General features: G+C 26.3%; 3 protein-coding genes across 10 annotated transcripts; 1 reads left to right on the top strand and 2 right to left on the bottom strand.

Moving 5' to 3' along the window:
• The first annotated feature begins 186 nt into the window (after positions 1-186).
• Positions 187-10,538, top strand: LOC113555576 (lipopolysaccharide-induced tumor necrosis factor-alpha factor homolog). Of its 4 annotated transcripts, none has more exons than XM_026960013.2 (5): positions 187-419; positions 7,652-7,758; positions 7,988-8,170; positions 8,803-8,929; positions 10,021-10,126. In XM_026960013.2, exons 3-5 carry the CDS (start codon positions 7,993-7,995, stop codon positions 10,124-10,126), a joined length of 411 nt encoding a protein of 136 aa, XP_026815814.1. In that variant the 5' UTR covers positions 187-419; positions 7,652-7,758; positions 7,988-7,992. The 4 variants fall into 4 exon arrangements, with proteins under 4 accessions (XP_026815814.1, XP_026815813.1, XP_026815815.1 ...); XM_026960014.1 differs by lacking the exon at positions 187-419 and adding an exon at positions 7,437-7,579; XM_026960012.1 differs by lacking the exon at positions 187-419 and having other exon boundaries at positions 7,425-7,758; positions 10,021-10,538.
• LOC113555575 (m7GpppX diphosphatase) lies at positions 1,918-7,437 on the bottom strand. 5 transcript variants are annotated; one of them, XM_026960008.1, is made up of 8 exons: positions 7,134-7,437; positions 4,940-5,189; positions 4,706-4,863; positions 4,401-4,640; positions 4,219-4,336; positions 3,472-3,609; positions 2,960-3,035; positions 1,918-2,116 (listed from the first exon to the last, which is right to left on the bottom strand). In XM_026960008.1, exons 2-7 carry the CDS (start codon positions 5,181-5,183, stop codon positions 2,989-2,991), a joined length of 945 nt encoding a protein of 314 aa, XP_026815809.1. In that variant the 5' UTR covers positions 5,184-5,189; positions 7,134-7,437; the 3' UTR covers positions 1,918-2,116; positions 2,960-2,988. The 5 variants fall into 5 exon arrangements, with proteins under 5 accessions (XP_026815809.1, XP_026815810.1, XP_026815811.1 ...); XM_026960009.2 differs by lacking the exon at positions 7,134-7,437 and adding an exon at positions 5,260-5,403; XM_026960010.2 differs by lacking the exon at positions 7,134-7,437 and adding an exon at positions 5,256-5,376.
• Positions 10,539-11,647: 1,109 nt separating the features above from the next.
• Positions 11,648-19,584, bottom strand: LOC113557452 (mediator of RNA polymerase II transcription subunit 24). Its single transcript, XM_026962981.2, has 20 exons — positions 19,278-19,584; positions 19,004-19,142; positions 15,753-15,878; positions 15,589-15,690; positions 15,294-15,522; positions 15,088-15,184; positions 14,838-15,018; positions 14,439-14,770; positions 14,251-14,377; positions 13,948-14,184; positions 13,719-13,888; positions 13,469-13,646; positions 13,294-13,394; positions 13,154-13,237; positions 12,943-13,093; positions 12,732-12,868; positions 12,541-12,676; positions 12,232-12,483; positions 12,022-12,167; positions 11,648-11,965 (listed from the first exon to the last, which is right to left on the bottom strand). Exons 2-20 carry the CDS (start codon positions 19,109-19,111, stop codon positions 11,956-11,958), a joined length of 2,904 nt encoding a protein of 967 aa, XP_026818782.1. The 5' UTR covers positions 19,112-19,142; positions 19,278-19,584; the 3' UTR covers positions 11,648-11,955.
• Positions 19,585-20,141: the final 557 nt, after the last annotated feature.

Raw genomic sequence — 20,141 nt, 5'->3', positions numbered from 1 at the left:
CCTCAGATCCATATTCCTTTGAAAGCAATCAAGCCTATTTGCTTATGATTTGTAAATATTATATACATTTATACATAGTAGGTGAAAATATATTATTATTCTGAATGTCAAAATAATAGATAAGATAACATTGAGTAGGTGTTCATAAAAAAATGAAATACTTAACTCTTCAGAAAATAATTATTGATTATGTACCTATAAAGGTATGCTTAAATACCTATTAAATTTACAAAATCCTAAAACTAGATTTCTGGATTTGAATTATCAGTTGCTTTTGTTTTGTGCATAATTCTGTAATTACTTTTGATGTATATACACGTTTTAAATGTGTATATAGTACACAAGCACTTTTGATTTTGTAGATAGGTACTGCCTACAAAAATAGAGGCTGTTAACACTTACTGCTGTAAATTATCAATGTAAGTAAATATATTATTCAATTTATTTTAATAAACTGTTTACAATAATATATATTTATTGAATAGATTTAGGACATATGTACTTACATATAATAAATAACATTTAAAGCAGTAAAAACTAATAAAGCTGTATGTGTTTCCATATTTATTATGTGTAGGTATGTAAAATCGAAGGCATTGCAAAAACTTATAACTTTAAAAATCCAAGTTTTTCAACCTTTATCTTTACTAATTTACCAACAGATCTAAATATATTTATAATGAAACTCTCCTCAAAGTCAATACTATCATTACAACAGCTAGTATTCTCTATAAAAGATTTCTTTTTTACATTTTATCACAAACTTCTTATTTCTCAACCAATACCTTTCTAGAAACCCAACTGAAATACTTAAATGTAGACAGTGAAGAAACTTCAATTATAAAATATATTTTAAATTATTCCTAAGTCTTTGTTCATGCTTTGTTAACATTCCTGTTTTTAAACAGTTATTGTATTAATTATTTAAACATTATTTATTTTCAAAAATAAAAAAATAATATACCTTTAATCATATGTTATATCTATGCATTACCCAAAGTTTTAGTTATTATTATGTATGTTATTATGCTAAATATCATTCTGATTTATATTTACTGTACATTTAGATCAGACTGTAAATTTTTGGTTTTTAAATAATTATTTAATAACATGTTCATTCCATATATCTATATTAAATTCCTCTTCCTTAGAAATAATATATTTTATCAATAGATAAAAATATAATTGCTTAAAAATATACCAAAGTAAATAAAAAATATGTTGATAAATTCAACCAATTTCTAATATTTTGACTACAGTGACTAAAAGTAAACTTAGGTATATCTAACTAATTAGAAAATCCTTTACTCTGTCTTATGTTTTTTAGCATATTGTGTGTAATTGTGATTAACACTGATTTTTAGGGTTGTTAATTAATTATTTATAAAATATCTTTGTATGGTTTTCCCTTTTTTTTTTAATTAAACAAGAAAATTACACCCTAAATACACAACATTTGATAGTTTATGCTTTAATTCATTAAACAATGTAGTAGTTATGTACTTATTAAAAGTATGTTATTGGATTTCTGTAGCTAAAATAAAATTTATACTAATCATCCTTAACAATAGTGCTCTTATTCTAAATGTGTAAGTATTAGGTAAGACTATTGAGTATTATTTACTTTAGAATTTGATAAAGCTGTATATTTATTGGTTGGTGATTGATAACTTGGTAAGAATAATATAAAAAGAGAAAAGTAGCAAACTTTTAGCACTATTCTATTTTACATATAAAAACAATATACATCATAACTAGAGTGTAGAAGCTATTGTAAATTCAAATGTGAAATTAAAATGGTTTTAATTAATCAACATATGTCATAAAAAATAATATAAACATTTAAAAGCGTTATAACAATATTTTTAATTTTATTATTATAGTCATAAAATCTATTATTTATTATATGTTAATTAATTGTCACATAATTCATTATATTTAATCATTGTTCAAAAGTCTTCATGTTTTTCTAGTAGTAAATCATTATTACACAAGCAAAATGTATAATATAAATTGAATTTTAATAATAATAATAAAAAAAAAAAATGTAATGATTGAAATGTTTTATCTTAGTTAGCGCTAGAAAGCACAAATTTTCTTTATACCAAGTTTGAACCTAAAACAAAATTAAATTGCTTAAATATTAAATACTTTTAATGCAGCTATTATTTTTTTTATATTTAAATAATAATACTAAATATTACAATTTAATGAATCCAGAATAAAACTATAGACAATTTTATTTTATTTATTCAATTAGGTCATAGTATAATTATTTACTTGGAATACTATGAAGAGTAAAAACTTTGAAAAAGAATCAACTTGCAATGATTGAACTATGTATTTGAAATAACAATCAGTAAAATCCCAGTGCTATCATCATTCAAACCAAAAAATTAAATTATCAGAGAAATATATAATAATAATAATCTATGTAATATGTATGCTTACTTAAAATGCAAAAATTATTATCATACTTTAATATAAATTTACATGTTTTGAGATTATTATTAAAAGTAGACAGTATTACATTGTTACAGGATATTATTTTTATTAATATTTAAATTTTACAAATAAGTAGTTTGAGATTCGCATCAACAGTTAAGAAAATTAAATTCCTAATAAGCTAAGATGATTTATACAACGAAGGATATTATAAAGTTATTATAGAGGGAAAAAAGTATAGAGATAGACAAAAAAAAAAAGTCACTAATAGAGAATCATTATCATAAAAATAATTAAATTCCTTGCATATATGGGATACAGATAAAAAAAAAAAAGATAAAAGTAATGGTGAATTTTTGAGAAATAATCTATAATACAATTCAAATTAATTCAATCTGATGGTATCTAGTTTTGTTTTATAAATTATGTAAATTATACTATATTTAAACACAAATTATAAATTAATAAAATCCTTGAATGAAATACATTTAAAAAATAATTATAGGTGACTTACTTAAAATATATAGTTGTCTGGTTGTTGTCTTATACAATACTAATTTCTTCAATAAGTTTGGCTTTACAAAGAATACCTACAAATATATAATATTTTAAACATTAATACTAATAAGTAAACTTATTAATTAGACATATCTTTAGTTAACTATATCAACTAAACAGTTTTATTTTATTATTATTTATTGTCTTAATTAATTAGAATTTTTAGTCAACAGTATAACCACTTGGTGAGGAAGGATTGATAATTTGTTAAATAGGAGAAGTTTAACTAAGATTTTATAATTTGGTACTTAAACTGATGCCATGAGTAAATTTTAGATTTTTTTAGTGACTTAAAACAATCTATAATTTATACAACCAAAACTATAGTCAAAACAGTCTAAATACCATTTTTTTTTAAATTTAATTACTGACAACTGCAGTATCATTAATATGATACATTTTAATACAATTTATAAGATAAGTATATATAATAGAATTTAAAATGATTATTTTTTATAATAGTATTACCTTTTTCTTCAAAACGATTAAACAATGGATCACTTTCCTTAATAGTATAATCTAATGTAGCTTTTTGATAGTAGTTGCCTTGCATTTCAATATTATTAATTATTGTTGTGAGTAAATGAGCTCTTCCAACATTTATTCCTATTAAATAAAATGATTTAATTAGAATATTTTATGTAATATACATACATTATAATAATACAAAACATATAAAAATTATATAAATAAATAATAAATAAAATTACTCACTTCTTCATATAAAAGCAAAATATAAATTATATAGTATACATTTTAAATCAATAGAACTAAATATGCAGTTTACAGTCCCCTCGATTTTTTTGATATTTGCAACATGTAATTTCTATAGTGAAAATTGCCATTTTAAATCACTCAAAGGCTGTTTTTAACACCTGATTAAAATGAGTTGAGATAAACAAAAAATATCCTATGAGTTGCATTTAAACTTCTGAACCAAGTCTAAACTGTGATAAACAAAATATAAAATTAGCTGATGATAAGTAGTTTTAACATATTATTATAAGTTAAATTGTAGACAGGTATACCTTTTGAACAATGAAATTAAATCCTGATTTTACAATACATAAAAAATTTGGAAACTTATGGTTTTTTTTTTTTTTTTAAGAATTGTGGGGACCGTAAAATTCAGTTGAAGATACTATAGTAAATTGTATGTAATAGATAAATCTTAAATTTGTTAGTATTTCATAAAATAAATTAAAAACTACAGACCTGGAGGTGTATGCATCAGATATGTAAAGTGAACATGAAAATGATAAAATGTTGGTTGATAATGGACATAAATACGTAACTGAGATTGTTGAACTCCATATAATTTATAAATAGCAGCCTGTAAAATAATTGAATATAAAACTAGCATGGAACAAAAAGAAACTTATGAATTTAATACATACTGATCCTTTATTTAAAATATTTTTTAGTAATGGTAAATGGTCAATTGTTAAATCTCTAAGTGATTTAATGTTTCTTTTTTTAATAACTGCCAATAAGTACAATTCATTCAATTTCCCAGACCATTTTAAGTCTGGTAAAAGTAAAAAGCCAATATCTTCATCATCTTTTTGATTTTCAGAAGCCGTATCATATTTTATTCTTTCCTTTTCTGATTTATACTCCAAGCAATTGTATACCCACTGAATTAAAATGTTGATATAAAATTAATAATTTTTTCTAATAAATTTAATGATAAAAAACTCACTTGTAGTGACAAGCCGTTATCCAATATATGATGTAAAGTTACAGTTTGATACATTTCTTCAGTTTCTTGAACAAAATACATAGGTTGACTTGTAAACTTTAAAATATGTTTGTCTGTTGCAGGATATATTATATCCATTTTATTGGAAGGAATTTTTTCTATAAATTAAAACAAATATTTAAATTATCATTGAAAAATAATAAATATAATATACAATTGCATTTTAATATTTACCATCATATGGTGGTACACAACTAAATGATTTATAAATATCATTTTCTAAATTTTTTTTAAATTTAGTATGAGCATTGCATACATTTAAAGCAGAAGCTTCATCAAACGCATACTTTTCTAGAACAACAACAGCTGGTTCCTGTAGTCCATTGAAATTGCCTTCAACAGCGATCATTTTACGTTGTGTATCATTCATCAAAATTCGTTTAAGGCAGAATTGATTAAAATTTTGTTCAGGATCCATTATTAACTTAATGATGAAAACAAAAACTTAAAATTAAAATTTAATTAAATCTTATTTAAGTCAGTGATATACCTACAAGCGTATTTTAAAATACAATAAAATTATATAAAAATCAAAATTCAAGACGCAATTTCTAAAGATAAGATTCAAAATGTAGGTATTAAAACTTTAAATTAAAAACAGAATATTTAAAAAAATATATAAATCAGTTATCTTTAATAATTGTTGCCATTCTTTATCGTTCATGTTCGTAGATAACTATTATCATTGATTATAAATAGTACTTTGTATAGGTAAAGGTTTAAAGATTATACTTCATTTATAATTCTTATTTGTATTTCTTAAGTTTTTTACTTTTTTTTATGACATTTTTAATTTTTAATTTTCTAAGTAGAATATTTTTTCAGTATTTAAATAGATACATAAAAATAGTAATTTGGACGAGCTGCTTATGAGATAAGTATTTTAAGCTTTGGTGAGTGGAATAGTAGACGCATCATTTTGTGGGGTATCTCCGTACCACTCACCAAATTTTTAAATACTACTTAGATATAACTCAAAAACTACTCGACAAAATTCTTTGTGTATTTAAATACTTCGAAAAATATTTTGCTTGGGAAAATTAATAAAAATATGTATGCTCTTGCTGTCGCTCAAAATAAGTAAAAACTAAAACTTAAAAAATTATATAACAATAAAAAATATTATAATGATAATAATGTACTATACCTAATAAAATAATAAGTAATAAGTAAATATTACATATAGTTGTAATATAGTATCTATACTCTATAGTATAGTAAAGCCGCGATAAGCACGGTCTAGAATAATAAGCGATAAGCGATTGTTATAACTTGTTGATTATTTATTTCCACAACATCTATCTATGTTTATTTCCAAGTATTCGCAGTTTTCAACTCTTTTTCGTTTATGACTGCATTAATCAGTCAATAATTTTGGTACTGGTTTGTTATAGCCCCGCTGTCTGTATAACAATAAATATATCGTAATATAAAATAATGAGTTTATTTATTGATATTAATCTAATAATTCGATAGGAATATTGATATAATATTAAAAATATTAAAATTTATGTGGCGATCAAAATTAAACAATAGTGATCCGTTTGACACCGTCTTAAAAGATATAGCAGAATTTTGGGAATCACAGAATCCATAATTTTTAACATAAACATTTTTATACATTTATCATTGTTTTAAAAGTATTATTATTCCAATTTTTAATTTAATTATTTTATGTTATAACAATATATCTATCATCGAATTATTAGATTAATATCAATAAATAAACTTATTATTTTATATTTATACGATGTATTTATTGTTATATGGACGGCGGGGCTACAACAAACCAGTACCATAATTTTTAATGACGCGCCGAACTGTTCAGGGCTCAACAATCTTATAAAATTCAGACCATCTAGATCAGCTCACAAAAAATAAACGATTCGTTTAAAAGACGTTAGAATATCTGATATCACTAATTGATTGTAAACAATTGGGTAAAAGACAACAAATAAGAAAACTAGTGTACCGACTGTACCTATCGAAACTTTTTGTAATTCAGATGAAAACGTACAATCCGTTCGCAAAAGACGCATCTCTTGTCTAGAAACTCGTAAGTCTGAAACTATAACCAATACACATCATCATTAGGCGCAACTAGATGGGAGCTTTGGTGGGCTTGCCTCACTCAGTTTTTTATGTACCTCACCCAATTTTTTTATGTTAATGTTAATAATCTATACAGTGGTGTAGGGGCAAAGCCCCCACGGGTCGCAAATATAAATTTAGCCTACTCAGAAATACAGCTCTAGTTGCGACTGTGCAAATCACAGAGCGAACGGTAAGAGCAAGACCCGTTCTCAGTATTCAAAATCTTGAATCTTGACACTAATACACTCATTTAAATATTTTAATAATTACGCACGTCTCATTATCATTGGGCCGACCACTCGCCGAGTGGGAAAATCTCAGTTAACACTGCGCTTGATACCATTCGTATTTATATCATTGCGACTGCAGGTAAGTGTTTAAGTGCAGTGACGAGTGATGTATTGAGAGTATTGACGACATCGACGTCGCCACGCCGGATAAGTGCATTGTGCGTGACGCATACTCGCGCCGACCTTGCGTAACAGTAATTCGAAACAAAACACGAGTCAGTGTGTCACGGCAGAAAATATACTATTATCTACAAAAAAAAAAATATATATGCTATGAGTCACAAAATAATGCCACAAGACTCACACGACCAGCGTTCGCCTCACCACAGTATCAACTAACTGAACTAACAGTCGTGAGACGTGTTGTACTGTTCTGTGGTAGTGTTGTATAGTCGAGTACGGTCTAGACGACAAGGGTGTACGGCGTGTAGTGCGTACTGCGTAGTGGACTAACTGTGTGCTGTACTACTGTTTATAAAATCATAAATTATATCATTTTCAGCGAGTTGGACGCGGAGCAGAAATCAGGTGATATACTGACATTCGTCAATCAATCCCGGGTTTGCCCCAAAGCTGTTGTTTTTTTGGAGCAGTTTTAATTATTTTTGTGTAAGCGAGATTTGTTTAATATTGTTCGTTATTATTTTCTCATTATTACATAATATTTAATATTAGGCAACTACCTGACGACCGCGATTGTAAAGCCATCAAACATAATATTGATGTCCATGTTTTATTTAATGACTCGTTAATTGCCAATATTGCCATAACAACCAACTTCCCCTAACAATAATTTTGAATTAAATATTAATTTATTTTTTTTTGTTTTTTATTTCAGTCGCCATGTATCCGCAAATGAACAAAGACAATTTGCCATCAGCTCCACCATCCTACGTGGATTCGATGAATGCTCCAAAGTATGAGATCAATAATCCGAACTATATTCCGACTAACCATTCATACAATGCATCTACAATGGGGCCTCCTCAGGCCACTCAAGTGGTTGTTGTTCAAGGGAACTGTAAGTGATCTAAAATGTATTTAAATTCTTAAACTTTATATACCTTCTCTGTATTATTAATAGAGACAGAGATTGAGATTTTAGACCAGCCAAGGAAAATTAATATTTAATGGTTCATTCTTAGCCCATATGTAGGGTAAATACTAGACATAGTAAACTAATGAAGGAAGTAGGCAACATTTTAACTATGACTTCTCTAAACTAACTACTATAATAAAGTTTAACAATTTTAAAAATGCATTACCTACCTTATTAACTTGCTTCTTAAATTTAATTACCAACTCTAAATATATAATACATTTATAACTATTATATTACTGTAACACTGTGTTGAGACTACTAACATTTTCTAAATTCTCCATTTCTGTATTGTGTCAATTTTAATCTTAAAATAAATTAATGAATTAATATAATTAATTGAGTTATGCTATTCTATAATTATAAATTTATAATATAATATTACTGTAACACCACGTTGCGATTACCAACATTAACAGTTATTACTTATTAACTTATTATTCAGTATTTTCTGAATATTGCATTGTGTCAATTAGGTATAATCTTAGAATAAATTAATGAATTAATAATTAATTAAGTTATGCAATTCTATAGATGTTATTTAATTATTTTAGTACCACCACTTGGTCCAAGATCAGTGCAGTTGACATGTCCTACATGTAGAGCATTGGTGATGACAAGAATTGAAGAAGAGCCATCTTCTAGTGCTTATTTCTGCTGCATGTTGATGTTTATTGTCGGGTATGTAAAAAAAAATATGAATAACCATATATTATAATGATTATGATATAAATTGTGATCAGTGGCTTATGCTTACAAATCTGAAGTATGGACATACTTATTTATTATAATGTATTTTAGTATTACATATTTATCCCAAGATTAAATAAACTAAAAAAGGTTTTACTTTGAAATTGTCATATACAATACAGTCAATCATGAATAGTACAAATCATTGATAAAGCATAATCGAATGAAGGTGCCCTGCGTGTTTAATAATTTAATATTATAGAATTTATTTTATAATCAATGGTATCGCGGCTGCTAGCAGAGCTGAACTCTCTGAATAGTCGGCATTTCATAGTGATAACAAGCATTGTATAGCTTGCATACACAGCCATTGTATGCTCTGTCAGATAGTCTTAAACAGTTTTTTTATTTTTACTACTTTTTATTTTTAAGCATGCCTAGACAATTAGCCACTGATTATGATAACTTAATTTATGACATGGACTAAGATATTAGTATGTCTAAATGTTAGTCCGTGGTTTATGAAATTTTTTAATACAAATTAAAAGCAGATAAGTTACATGATAATTAGATAATACCAGTGTTTGGAAAGAACGACATTCATGAACGCACATTCACGCGTTCATTTTTTGAAAGAACGTGAACATGAACACGTTTGTTTGAAAAAAACATGAACGTGAACGAGTTCCTTTTTTAAGGACTGAATGTGAATGAATTCATTTTTTTAGTGATAGTTCCAAACACTGGATCATACTATACTCTTGTTTTACGGGAGAATATACTATCTTGTCAACAAAAATGGGTCAGATCTACTATCATATTCCCGACAGGTTTTCGGTGACACTTGGCACAAAGCAGATACAATAGCTATTTAGTTGTGCAAAACTGGCATGCTTTTTGTTGAACAGTTAAATAAAATTTGATATTTGTCTCTATTATAATTTAAATTTGATCATTATAATGAATATTGTATTTATACTCATAAATGTGTTATTAATTAATTTAATATATTAACTTTAATAGTTAATGATCAATAATAATAATAACTAAGATATGTTAAGTAATACACTTTTTTTTTCTAGGTGTTTTGTTTGTTCATGTCTACCATTTTGCATGGACAACTTTAAGAATTGTAAGCATTCATGTCCAAATTGCAATTCTTTCATAGGAGTTTATAAGTCATCATAAGCCAATAATGTTATTTTAACTGTAAATTTCATTAAGTGTACCAACTGCATACAGATACAATATTTTATTCCTTATTATATTATTATTTCTAACTTAAATGTATTTTTTATATTTCTTGTTTGGTAAACTATTCAATTTTCAAATAATAATACACAAAACTCTGATTGAGTTTTTGGTGAATACAATTATCTTTTAAACTATTGGGATATTTTTGATCAAATGTTATCTTACTCTGTTAATACAATTAATATATTTGTGTTATACAAAATAAATAAGACATAAGGAATAACTGTTTATATAACTAGTTTTACACATTGAAGTTTATTTTATTATATTTACCTTTTAATCAAATTATATTATATAACTCTAATTATTAAGTTACAAGTTGTGTTTAATAAAAAGCTCATTGATAAAAAAATTGATTTAATTATTTATTCATTTTTAAAAAATAAAATAATCTATTATTAGTGTTACATATTGTCTATAAATATCATGAAAAAATTCTCATCGATAAACACGATGGTAGAAAATAATCTTTTCTGATGCTATTGTAACATTATATCTATAATATATATCTATTTTGTAATAATTTGGCAACTAATAAAAACTTCTTTTTTTTTTATTGAACGCTTACTTTTACAACATGGGGCATACTAGACGTTTAGTATTCTATACATGCATATTTAAATATAAATATTTGTTATATAATTAAATTAAAAAATATAATAATTTTAATGTTATAAAATATTGCCTTGTATATTTAAAGAAATAAAAAATTAAGTATTTTTAGTTATGTTTTAATAGGTATTAGGGTTTTTGGTATATTTTATTCTAAAAACTGATCTTTTTTTTATAGCCCGAGCCAAATATAGGGCCAATGTACACAATTTTTATAATTGTGATTATTTTTTCATAACTGTTGGAAGTATTATTAAAATTTGACAAGAATAAATCCTCAACACTCGTGTTGTCTTTAATTACTCTTATCACTTTTTTTCAATGTGAATCACTTGTTAGTTGCACGAGTAATATTAAACTGTACCAAACTTACAAATCAATTAAATTATGATTTTTCTGTAACTAGAAAGATATTGAACAATGCACATTTGAACAAAAAAAATATATAGTAGGTATTGTTGTAGTGGGGTTGAGAAGGTAACCTCAACTTGAGAATATATTGAACCACAGCCAAAAATACTTATAAAAATCCAATTTTAATTTTAAAAAAAAAAAACTTTTAATTATGTAAAGCTTATAATTTTCCAGTGGATCAATTTGAGTATTTTATAGAATACAATTTTGCTATGTAAACTGCAATTAATTTGTTCTTATTATATGATATAATATTATTAAAGTTATCATGTTTATACCTTTAAAATGATTAAAGTGGTGTTGATATTAAATCAAATGCAAAATCTATTTGAATAATATTTTTGAATGACAAATTAATTGAGTTTAAAAAAATATGTTCAACTAAATAATATAATATATAATTATACATTATCAAACTATTAGTTTAACTTATAACCTTAATCATTTACTTGAACACAATATGAAATATTATAAAAGTACAAAAATTAATTAGGTACTTAATGCAGTTACAATAAAAATATATTTTTATTTAACTTAGTAGCTTATAGGTAATAAATAAATATAAATAATACACATTCCATGCATTTGCTGTAATCTGTCTAAAATATAAAAATATTGAACGTTTGTAATGTATGTTTATCATTATTTTTTGTTTAAGTTGATCAATAATAGTATTAAACTAATAGTTTATTCCATATGAATTTTCTAAATGCCGCTTAGATTAAATTTATTGACGTTTACAAGCACCTGAATTAATTAATTATAATAAGAAGTATTGTATTGTATTATAAATTAAGCATTACTCTGTATTTTTTGCACAACGAGTCTTCTGCAATAGACACAAGTCACTAGTGGCAGCTTTACGGCCAGATGGCCAATTCAAGTCATATAGGTTCAAAATTAAATCTACAGTAAATAAATCTGGAACGCAACGTATCAAATTTGGCAACTAGAAACAGAATGTGCAAATTACAATTAATGTAAAAGAAATTAAAATATTAATAATTTCTAACCAGAGTTGGTGGCAAATGTCTGAGAATAATTTGTGATGATCCTCGTCCACACATAACAAGTTGTTCAAGTAATCTTAACACAAAATGGGTTTCTCTGCACAATTGTTCATGTCTTGAAGCAACAACAGCAATGCGACGAAATAGAGCCACAAGCGCTTTTAATAGTATTCCATTTATACCAGTACCACTAGAATCACAATCTCCATTATCCAAGCGCATAATTTTATTTGGTGGCCATGAATTGTCAATGTCCTTGAAAAAAAATAAATTAAAGAAAATTCAGGTTTATAGAACATGTATTATTCTTACAATGTCCATGTTGTTAGTTGTTTTATGAACTTCATTTTTTACTATACTGTTTTGCTGCAATTCAACTGATGCGTAAATGCAATATGAACACAATTTAGCCAGAGCAGTCTGTTGAGGTTCAATTAACTCTACATTTCTGAAAAAAATTTAAATTTTAATGAATTAACATAATTTTTTAATACACAACTTACATATCTGGGTTAAACAGGTACTGAGGCATCAGTTCTAATAATGCAAGTGTACAGAACTCAATATCAAAATGAAATATGGCAAATAATAAGTCAACAGCTTTTTCTAATTCATCGCGATACTGTAACTTCATCATTTCCTGCAGAAAATGTATTAGTAAATTGTATACAATTATGTAAATAAAAAAATTCTTCAATAAATAATAATACTAACCTTGATTAAATTGTTTACAAACCAATCTGATCCAGCTGTAAATAATGTTGTTTTTAATTTTTGAGCAGCTTTTACATTCAACCAACCTTCTTCCAGAATACTCTCCCAAATGGGAATAAGTTGTTCAAGGATTGAGTCTTTTGATATAATACTACAAAAAAATAACTTAAAAATTAAATGTTATTAAAATGGATAGAAAAATGTATGTTACCTGTGCGAAGGTTTGGACGGCATTGTCGGAGGATTCAAATCTTGCTGCATTTTGCGTATAATTTGGCACATCAATACTTGACGACTAAAAATAACAGATTTCTATGTAACATTGGATATCTTAATATTTATAATTTTTACCATTTAGAGTAGTTGTCTTGACTTTCTTCAGTCTCTGGAAGAACATTTAATAACTGTTGTACCATATTTAACGGTTTAAGCAAAGCGTCTTGATGCAATACCTAGTTAGAAATATCTTTAGTTCTACTATAAAAAAATGTCAAAATGTATTTATATTATAATATAAAATGTATACCTGCATGTAAGAACAAAGCCATGCCGCTGCACAAATAGGTAAACAAAACATTGATGAACGCATTGAATCTAAAATACGTTTAACATCATTACTGCTCAATGTGGAATTTTCCCAAGCAACTAAAACGTCATGTGTAGCTCCAATTATAGATATGCAAATTTGGTCCCAACTTGTATCACTAAAGAATATTTTTCAATTATTAAATTAAATGTAAAATAATTTTAAAATATTAAAATATTTTAATACAAACCAATTTATTAAGTCTTCTCCATTATCAATTGCAGTTAATAAAGCTTCTACTTTACTTGGATCACATTCACCCATCATAGTTTCATGTGATTTGGGATTTCCGAGTTCAACCATACACTGCCGGCACCATTTTTCAAAAAATGTATCGTTACCACCATCAAGGAAAATTGACTTTAAAAGAAAAAAGTTTATTTTTATTTTTTATAATTATATTAGGCTATATGATTTACTTGATATCCATATTTTTGAGTTATAAAACAAAGCATCAAGAATGTCATGTCAAACAATACTGCATTAGTGCGTACAGATTTAGCACCATCTTGTAAATTAATTTGCTTGCTGAATTCATTAAATTTTATTACTTTAGAGACAAACATGCGCAATTTTCCCTCAACTGATGCTGCTGCTAGGATTAACTCTAAACTGTTTCCAGCGAGTACTTGACTGAGCACACTAACTAAAGCCTCCTAAAAATATACATACATTATTGGTACTATAAAGGGATAAATCAATAGTAATAAATTAATTCTTACTTGAATTTTTGAGTAGTCAGAATCTAAGGTCCTAAGCATTCTTTGTAAAGTGGGTTCAGTTCTCATAATAATGGTCAAAACATTCGAGGGAGGATTCGGACTGCTAAGTGTAGAAACTACACTGGCTCTAAGTAATAAACATGATCAAGTCATAAACTGTTAAAATTATAAATATAAAAAATTGGTACCTCCTAGCAATTATCGAACTGCATTGATTTTCAGTTACAAAATCTAGTTTCACTAATTCATTGAGTAGAAGTTCTATACAGCTGCAGGCTGTATGTGAATCGATGAAATCTAACAATGGAAACATTTCCAATAGCATCTCAAAACCTTGAATAACTTCTTCAGACGCTTTGAAACTTTTGGAGTCCTCACAGAGATGTTTTATGATGTGTGGCAACTTTATAAATGTAAATGCACCCCACTGTGGTCCGTGGTCTTCTTTACTTAAAGAATCTCGCAAACACATAAGACAAGCACGGATAAGTTCACAGTATAACCGTGGATTACTGTAACCCTTTAAAATGAACAAAAACAATAGTTATTAAAAATTGATTATTTTTATTACTATTAGCAGTACTAACTTTAATTTGACGAATCATTTTTAATTTGTCCACTAATACTTGAGTCTCTGTTGTAGGGTTCAACATCACTCTAATGGCTAACAATGGTTGTAATACATAAGTAATTGGTTCATTATAAGTTGTTACTGATTCCATTGCTGTAAGTTTTGTCGAATTTTTAAATTCAATATTGCATAATTTTCTGAGAAAGAAATAAAGTAATTAATAGATTTAATCATTTTTTTTTTATGTGTATAATAAAATAAAATACATTAAAACATTATGCACGTGTGGAATATTTGTGTCCATTGAATTTTGCACATCTTGACTAATTTCCTGACACTTATTTACAATGACCAAATACAGTTCTAAATCAATAAAAAATTATGATTTATTTATTTTGAAATGTGATGTATAAATAATATATTGTATATTAATTACTAGCTATTAAATATTAATAATTATTATATAACTTACCAGCATCATCATGCTTTGCCAAATAAAGCATAGCAAATACAAAATCATTATTTAAAAGATATTCTAAAATTTGAATAGATTTATTTGCAATACGATCTTCAAGACGATTGGTGGTCCCGTCTTTAGGTACATGTCCACTACGAACACATGTTAACAGCCAATCAACTAACGACAATAATGCTACAGCTAGTACACTCTCCTCTGGTTTCCCTCGACATGTTATTCCATGCTAAAAAAAAAAGATAAAAATTAAAACCTAAAATTTCATATCAAGATATTATTTGAAGGTACGTACAAGTGTAGATTCAAGAAAATCAAGTAAAATAATAACACATGATCTTTTTTGAAACTTATCATATTTACTAATCCGCTGAAGGATAGCTGCATAAGATACAAGCTAAAAAAAAATATATATATATATATTAAAACTGTTGTTTACATTATTTATCATTTACCTACTTGGCAGTTTAGTGAATGTCTTAAATAAGAAAGTACAAGTTCATTGGGATAAGAACCAACTAGCGCTTGTGATAATATTATGTCGGCCAAATTATAGACATCTCCACTAACTCCTCTGGGCAGAACCTAAATAACACATAATTGTTTGATTAAATAATTAGAATACCATTGATAATTTAATTTAATATTTTTTCTATAAAAGTTAAATTAAAAACCCATAGGTACAAGAAGATCATATAATTTAAATAAAGTATAGTCGGTATAGGTATTCATCTTTTTTTTTTTATCAACATTTAGTACTTGGTCAATATATTTAAATTTTATAGATGTCTTAGGTACTAGGTACTATTAACAAAATATAACTTTTAACTGGAAAGTTTTATTTCAATATACACCGTACTTATTTAGTGATAAACATAAATAAAATATATTTGTATACATATATCTGTACCAGTTATAGTTTAAGTACTAGAAATTGACCACTGAAAATGAAAACATTTAAAATTAAAAGTTTGAATACAAATTTAACTAGTTGACACTTCTGATTATTCAATAATTATAACATTACTTGTTTTTCTTCTTAAATATTAAATCAAATAGCTTTTCTGTTTGTTATTTTAACAATATTACTAAACTGTTAGTTATATTGCCATAGTAGTAAATGGGGTAATTTAAGTTAGAATATTTATAAGTTTGAAAATTCCTTTATTTTATAAATGTTACACAGTTTTAAGTATTCAATACATAATTAAACAGCTGAAAATTATATTTTGGACATTATTTATTTAAAAATAAAATGTTTTCTAGTGATATAACTTAGTACAAACATGTTACCTATGTAAAAATTATTTTAAATTTGAAAAAAAACATTAAACAATATTTTATTTACCTTTAATAGATACATTATTCGGAATTTAAATAAGTATATTAATATTATAAACATAGCTAGTATAAAATATTGCATTATATTAGATAAACAAAACAATGTACTAAGATTTAAGATATGCATAAATTTTTTGTTATTAGTTATAATCAATAGCTTAAATCTATTTTATTATATTCTATTAATCTAAATTACTAAACAATAGCCAAAACTTGTATATATTTAATTAATTAGATAAAAACTACAAAAAGTTACTAATTTTTATCAAATTTAATTCTTTCAAAACGTTCATAGACAATGGGTAAAGTATTAGCAAAGCTTCCAGGATCAGTTAATGATCCAGATTTTCCAACAGGTATTTCTGTTGTGTATAATTCTCTACGGCAAACTTCTCTCAATACATAATCCCATTCTGTTTCTTTATACAGACGTGTATCATGTATACGCATCATGACACCATCTACACGTAAAAAATATCGCAGCAACGCAAAAAAACCACTAGGCATACAGCGTATTTTCACAGAACATACAGCAACACCGTTATCATGTAATTCATCTTCAAATAAAGTCAAATCTGAGTAGAAAAGTATCTCTTCTTGAACTTTGAGTTTTTCCATGTTTATACGTTCATCAGTGGCTTCAGCAACTGAATATCCAAATAACGTCCCTTCATAGTATGTTGAATATGTCCAATCGAACATATTAACATCTTTATCTACAAGACCACTATCCATTCTAGATTCTTTCCATTCTTTTGAACAAGCAATTTTTACAGGTGCTCTACAGGGGTCAACATCCCTAAGTGAATCCAAGGCGCAAAATCGTATTCCAGATTGACCATCATATTTAATTTCTAAAATATTATTGGGAAATACCATTTCAGGCAAATGGTGAAGTTGCAATTCAATAGAAAAACGACAAAAGTCACAACATGATAATGATGGTACTTGACTGCGCGAAGAACATCCTGATCCTAGAATATGGCTTTTGGAAGATATAATTGTCCATTTGTTGGTTTCAAATTGTTCACATTTGGCAGTCATTTTGAGTGGATGTTATAACACCTGATTAACAAAACGGTTTATACACTGTCACTTCACTATATTTAATATAATAACAAATAAAAATAAATGAATAACTAAAAATGTAATAATATGTTTGTCGATATGAACAGATTTGTAGACAGTTCCAAATTTTTACATTTTTTTACTTGTTAAAATTTCTTAATAATTTTTACAAATTTACACTAATAAGATACCATTGAAAAATATTTATTATGGAAATTTATGAAAAAAATAAAATATTTTTTTTTTAATTTGAAAAATTTAAATAGGTATCTAAGTGTATTAAGTAGTTTAAAAACTAAAATAATACAAATTATTAATTTGTATACTATATGTATACAAGTAATATATATTTTGTCAACTGATAGCTGTCACATAAATAAGGATATTAATTTTACTATATATATTACAAACTAAAAAATGAACCAAACCTGGCACACATTAACATTAGTTATTTATAAAACAACTCTTAAATACTACCTATATTTATATTATATTGATTTTAAAACAGTTTTAAATTTGTAAAAATAGGTTTTCTCAACAGATATAGGAGGAACAAAATTAAAGTTTTGTAAAAAGACATAATATTATTATACCTATGGTAAACTTTTGCCTTTAGGCATTATTACATAGTTAAAGATCAGCACTAATTATTATTTCAAATTTTAAGAATACAATATAAAAGTTGACAAAGTCTTACATGTGACATGTTCAAAAATTTCTCGAATAAAAAATAATAATGAAAGCTATAAGACAAAGGTAGAATTTGTTAAGAGTTACCAATGTTTGATGATTCATTTTAGCGTGATACAACAACTTAAATTCATGTTAAAAAATCTTTTTCAACATACAAAGTTAAAGTTTTATTGATAAAATAATTAAACCAAACAAATAAATAAATAATTATTATAAATAAATGTAATAAAGTTATTAGTAAAGAAAAAAAGTGGGTCTTTTTTATTGCATATTTCATTGTTTCTAATAATTTTATTCATATACCATGGTAAATAGTATTTAATAATGATTGAAAATATAAATCTGGTAGTGAAAAGATGGTTCAATTAATGTTCAATGTAAATCTCATTTTATTTAAGCCACTGATCAAAATTAAAGTACTTAAATTAATCTCAATTGAAACAAGTCATTCACATTAGTTTTGGCTGAAAATTAAATAAACAATAGTTTACATCAACTGTCTGTTAAACTAATACTAACGACAGTAAACATAACATTATTTTTATGATACATTAGGCCATTAGTGGTACTTTATTGTAGCAGGACTATTTACAGAAAAAAGTATTTACCGATTTTATAGATATTCCCCACTGAATTTCAGTCCAACGTTCACCCCACGCTTTCAGCACCAACGATTTCAAGCTACTGGTTTTACTCGTGACTTTGCTTGGCTCCATTTACGACAAATTTTTAGCAACCATTTCAATTCTGAGGAAAAAGAAGTTATAATAAAAATAAAATCAACGATAAATTTAATGTTTAACATAGCATTTTAATGTCATGAACGATGTACAAAAAACAATTAACAACTACGATATCATATAGTGCCATGTAATATTTTACCAAGTTCAATTGATTTTAACGGAAGTCGAAAGCGAGATATATTGAATGAAACGCTGTGGAAAATCTACTTGCCAACGATTTTCCTTTTTAATGTCTTTAGTCGTAATCTTTGGTAAACAGATTTCAAATGTTGAGCAATTTACTTTACGTAAAACGAAAGTATCTACAGAGTACTTGATTAATATTTAGAAATTATTATTAACTATTTTAGTGTATTAATAAAAAAAAATAATCTAAAAGAGGTAAACGACATACGCTAAGATGGATTATTCTCAACTCTCAGTCTTAGGCCAGTGCCGAAACGTAAACAAACGACAACGGGTTCGGGGTTACTGATAACATTAACCGTATACCAAGGTAAGTAAGTACAAATGATCCAATAGTTACAGCGGTTATACTGCTACCCTACTACTCAACCCGAAGTGGTGCCAATTACATTTTGATCAAAATTTAGCAGGGCGCACAAAAGATCGCGACTTGACCGGTCGGCGTCCGCGAGGACATTGGTGTTTGTGGCTTGTTTATTTATGTCGATGTCTGCCGGTGATAATGACTGAGTAGAAGCGGGTGAAGCTGTGTGCCGCTGAGTCGTCATTACCATAGACATAATAATATAATATAATGTATTATATTATGTCTATCGTGCAAGTTGAAGCGAATAACCAGAGTGCGTTCTGCACACGTGTGCAGTCTATGTGGCCCACCACAAAACTTAGATAAAATAAGCGTAATGTGTTTGGGAAAATTACCTTTTTACACTTATAAGAAAAACAATATTATATAACTGTTAAGTGGTTAAGTTTCAGATATTAAAAATTATCACCCTAATACATTATAATGAAGTAACTAAGTAAGTATAAATAA

This window comes from Rhopalosiphum maidis, chromosome 1 (genome assembly GCF_003676215.2).
Source record: "Rhopalosiphum maidis isolate BTI-1 chromosome 1, ASM367621v3, whole genome shotgun sequence".
In the NCBI taxonomy this organism is placed as follows: domain Eukaryota; kingdom Metazoa; phylum Arthropoda; class Insecta; order Hemiptera; family Aphididae; genus Rhopalosiphum; species Rhopalosiphum maidis.
Note: the sequence above shows the minus strand (reverse complement) of the source record. Positions and strands in the feature narration are given on the sequence as shown.

What these genes read in the sequence shown, in the direction of transcription:
- LOC113555575 (XM_026960008.1), bottom strand. Translation starts at nt 5,183, where the DNA reads ATGGATCCTGAACAAAATTTTAATCAATTCTGCCTTAAACGAATTTTG. An exon ending in ATATTTTAAATAAAGGATCA is followed by an intron (nt 4,337 to 4,400) that starts GTATGTATTAAA and finishes ATTATTTTACAG; the next exon opens with GCTGCTATTTATAAATTATA. An exon ending in TCTGATGCATACACCTCCAG is followed by an intron (nt 3,610 to 4,218) that starts GTCTGTAGTTTT and finishes TTTATTTAATAG; the next exon opens with GAATAAATGTTGGAAGAGCT.
- LOC113555576 (XM_026960012.1), top strand. Translation starts at nt 7,993, where the DNA reads ATGTATCCGCAAATGAACAAAGACAATTTGCCATCAGCTCCACCATCC. An exon ending in GGTTGTTGTTCAAGGGAACT is followed by an intron (nt 8,171 to 8,802) that starts GTAAGTGATCTA and finishes TAATTATTTTAG; the next exon opens with TACCACCACTTGGTCCAAGA. An exon ending in ATGTTGATGTTTATTGTCGG is followed by an intron (nt 8,930 to 10,020) that starts GTATGTAAAAAA and finishes TTTTTTTTCTAG; the next exon opens with GTGTTTTGTTTGTTCATGTC.
- LOC113557452 (XM_026962981.2), bottom strand. Translation starts at nt 19,111, where the DNA reads ATGGAGCCAAGCAAAGTCACGAGTAAAACCAGTAGCTTGAAATCGTTG. An exon ending in GGCAAAGCATGATGATGCTG is followed by an intron (nt 15,185 to 15,293) that starts GTAAGTTATATA and finishes TTATTGATTTAG; the next exon opens with AACTGTATTTGGTCATTGTA. An exon ending in TTGTAAACAATTTAATCAAG is followed by an intron (nt 12,869 to 12,942) that starts GTTAGTATTATT and finishes CATTTTCTGCAG; the next exon opens with GAAATGATGAAGTTACAGTA.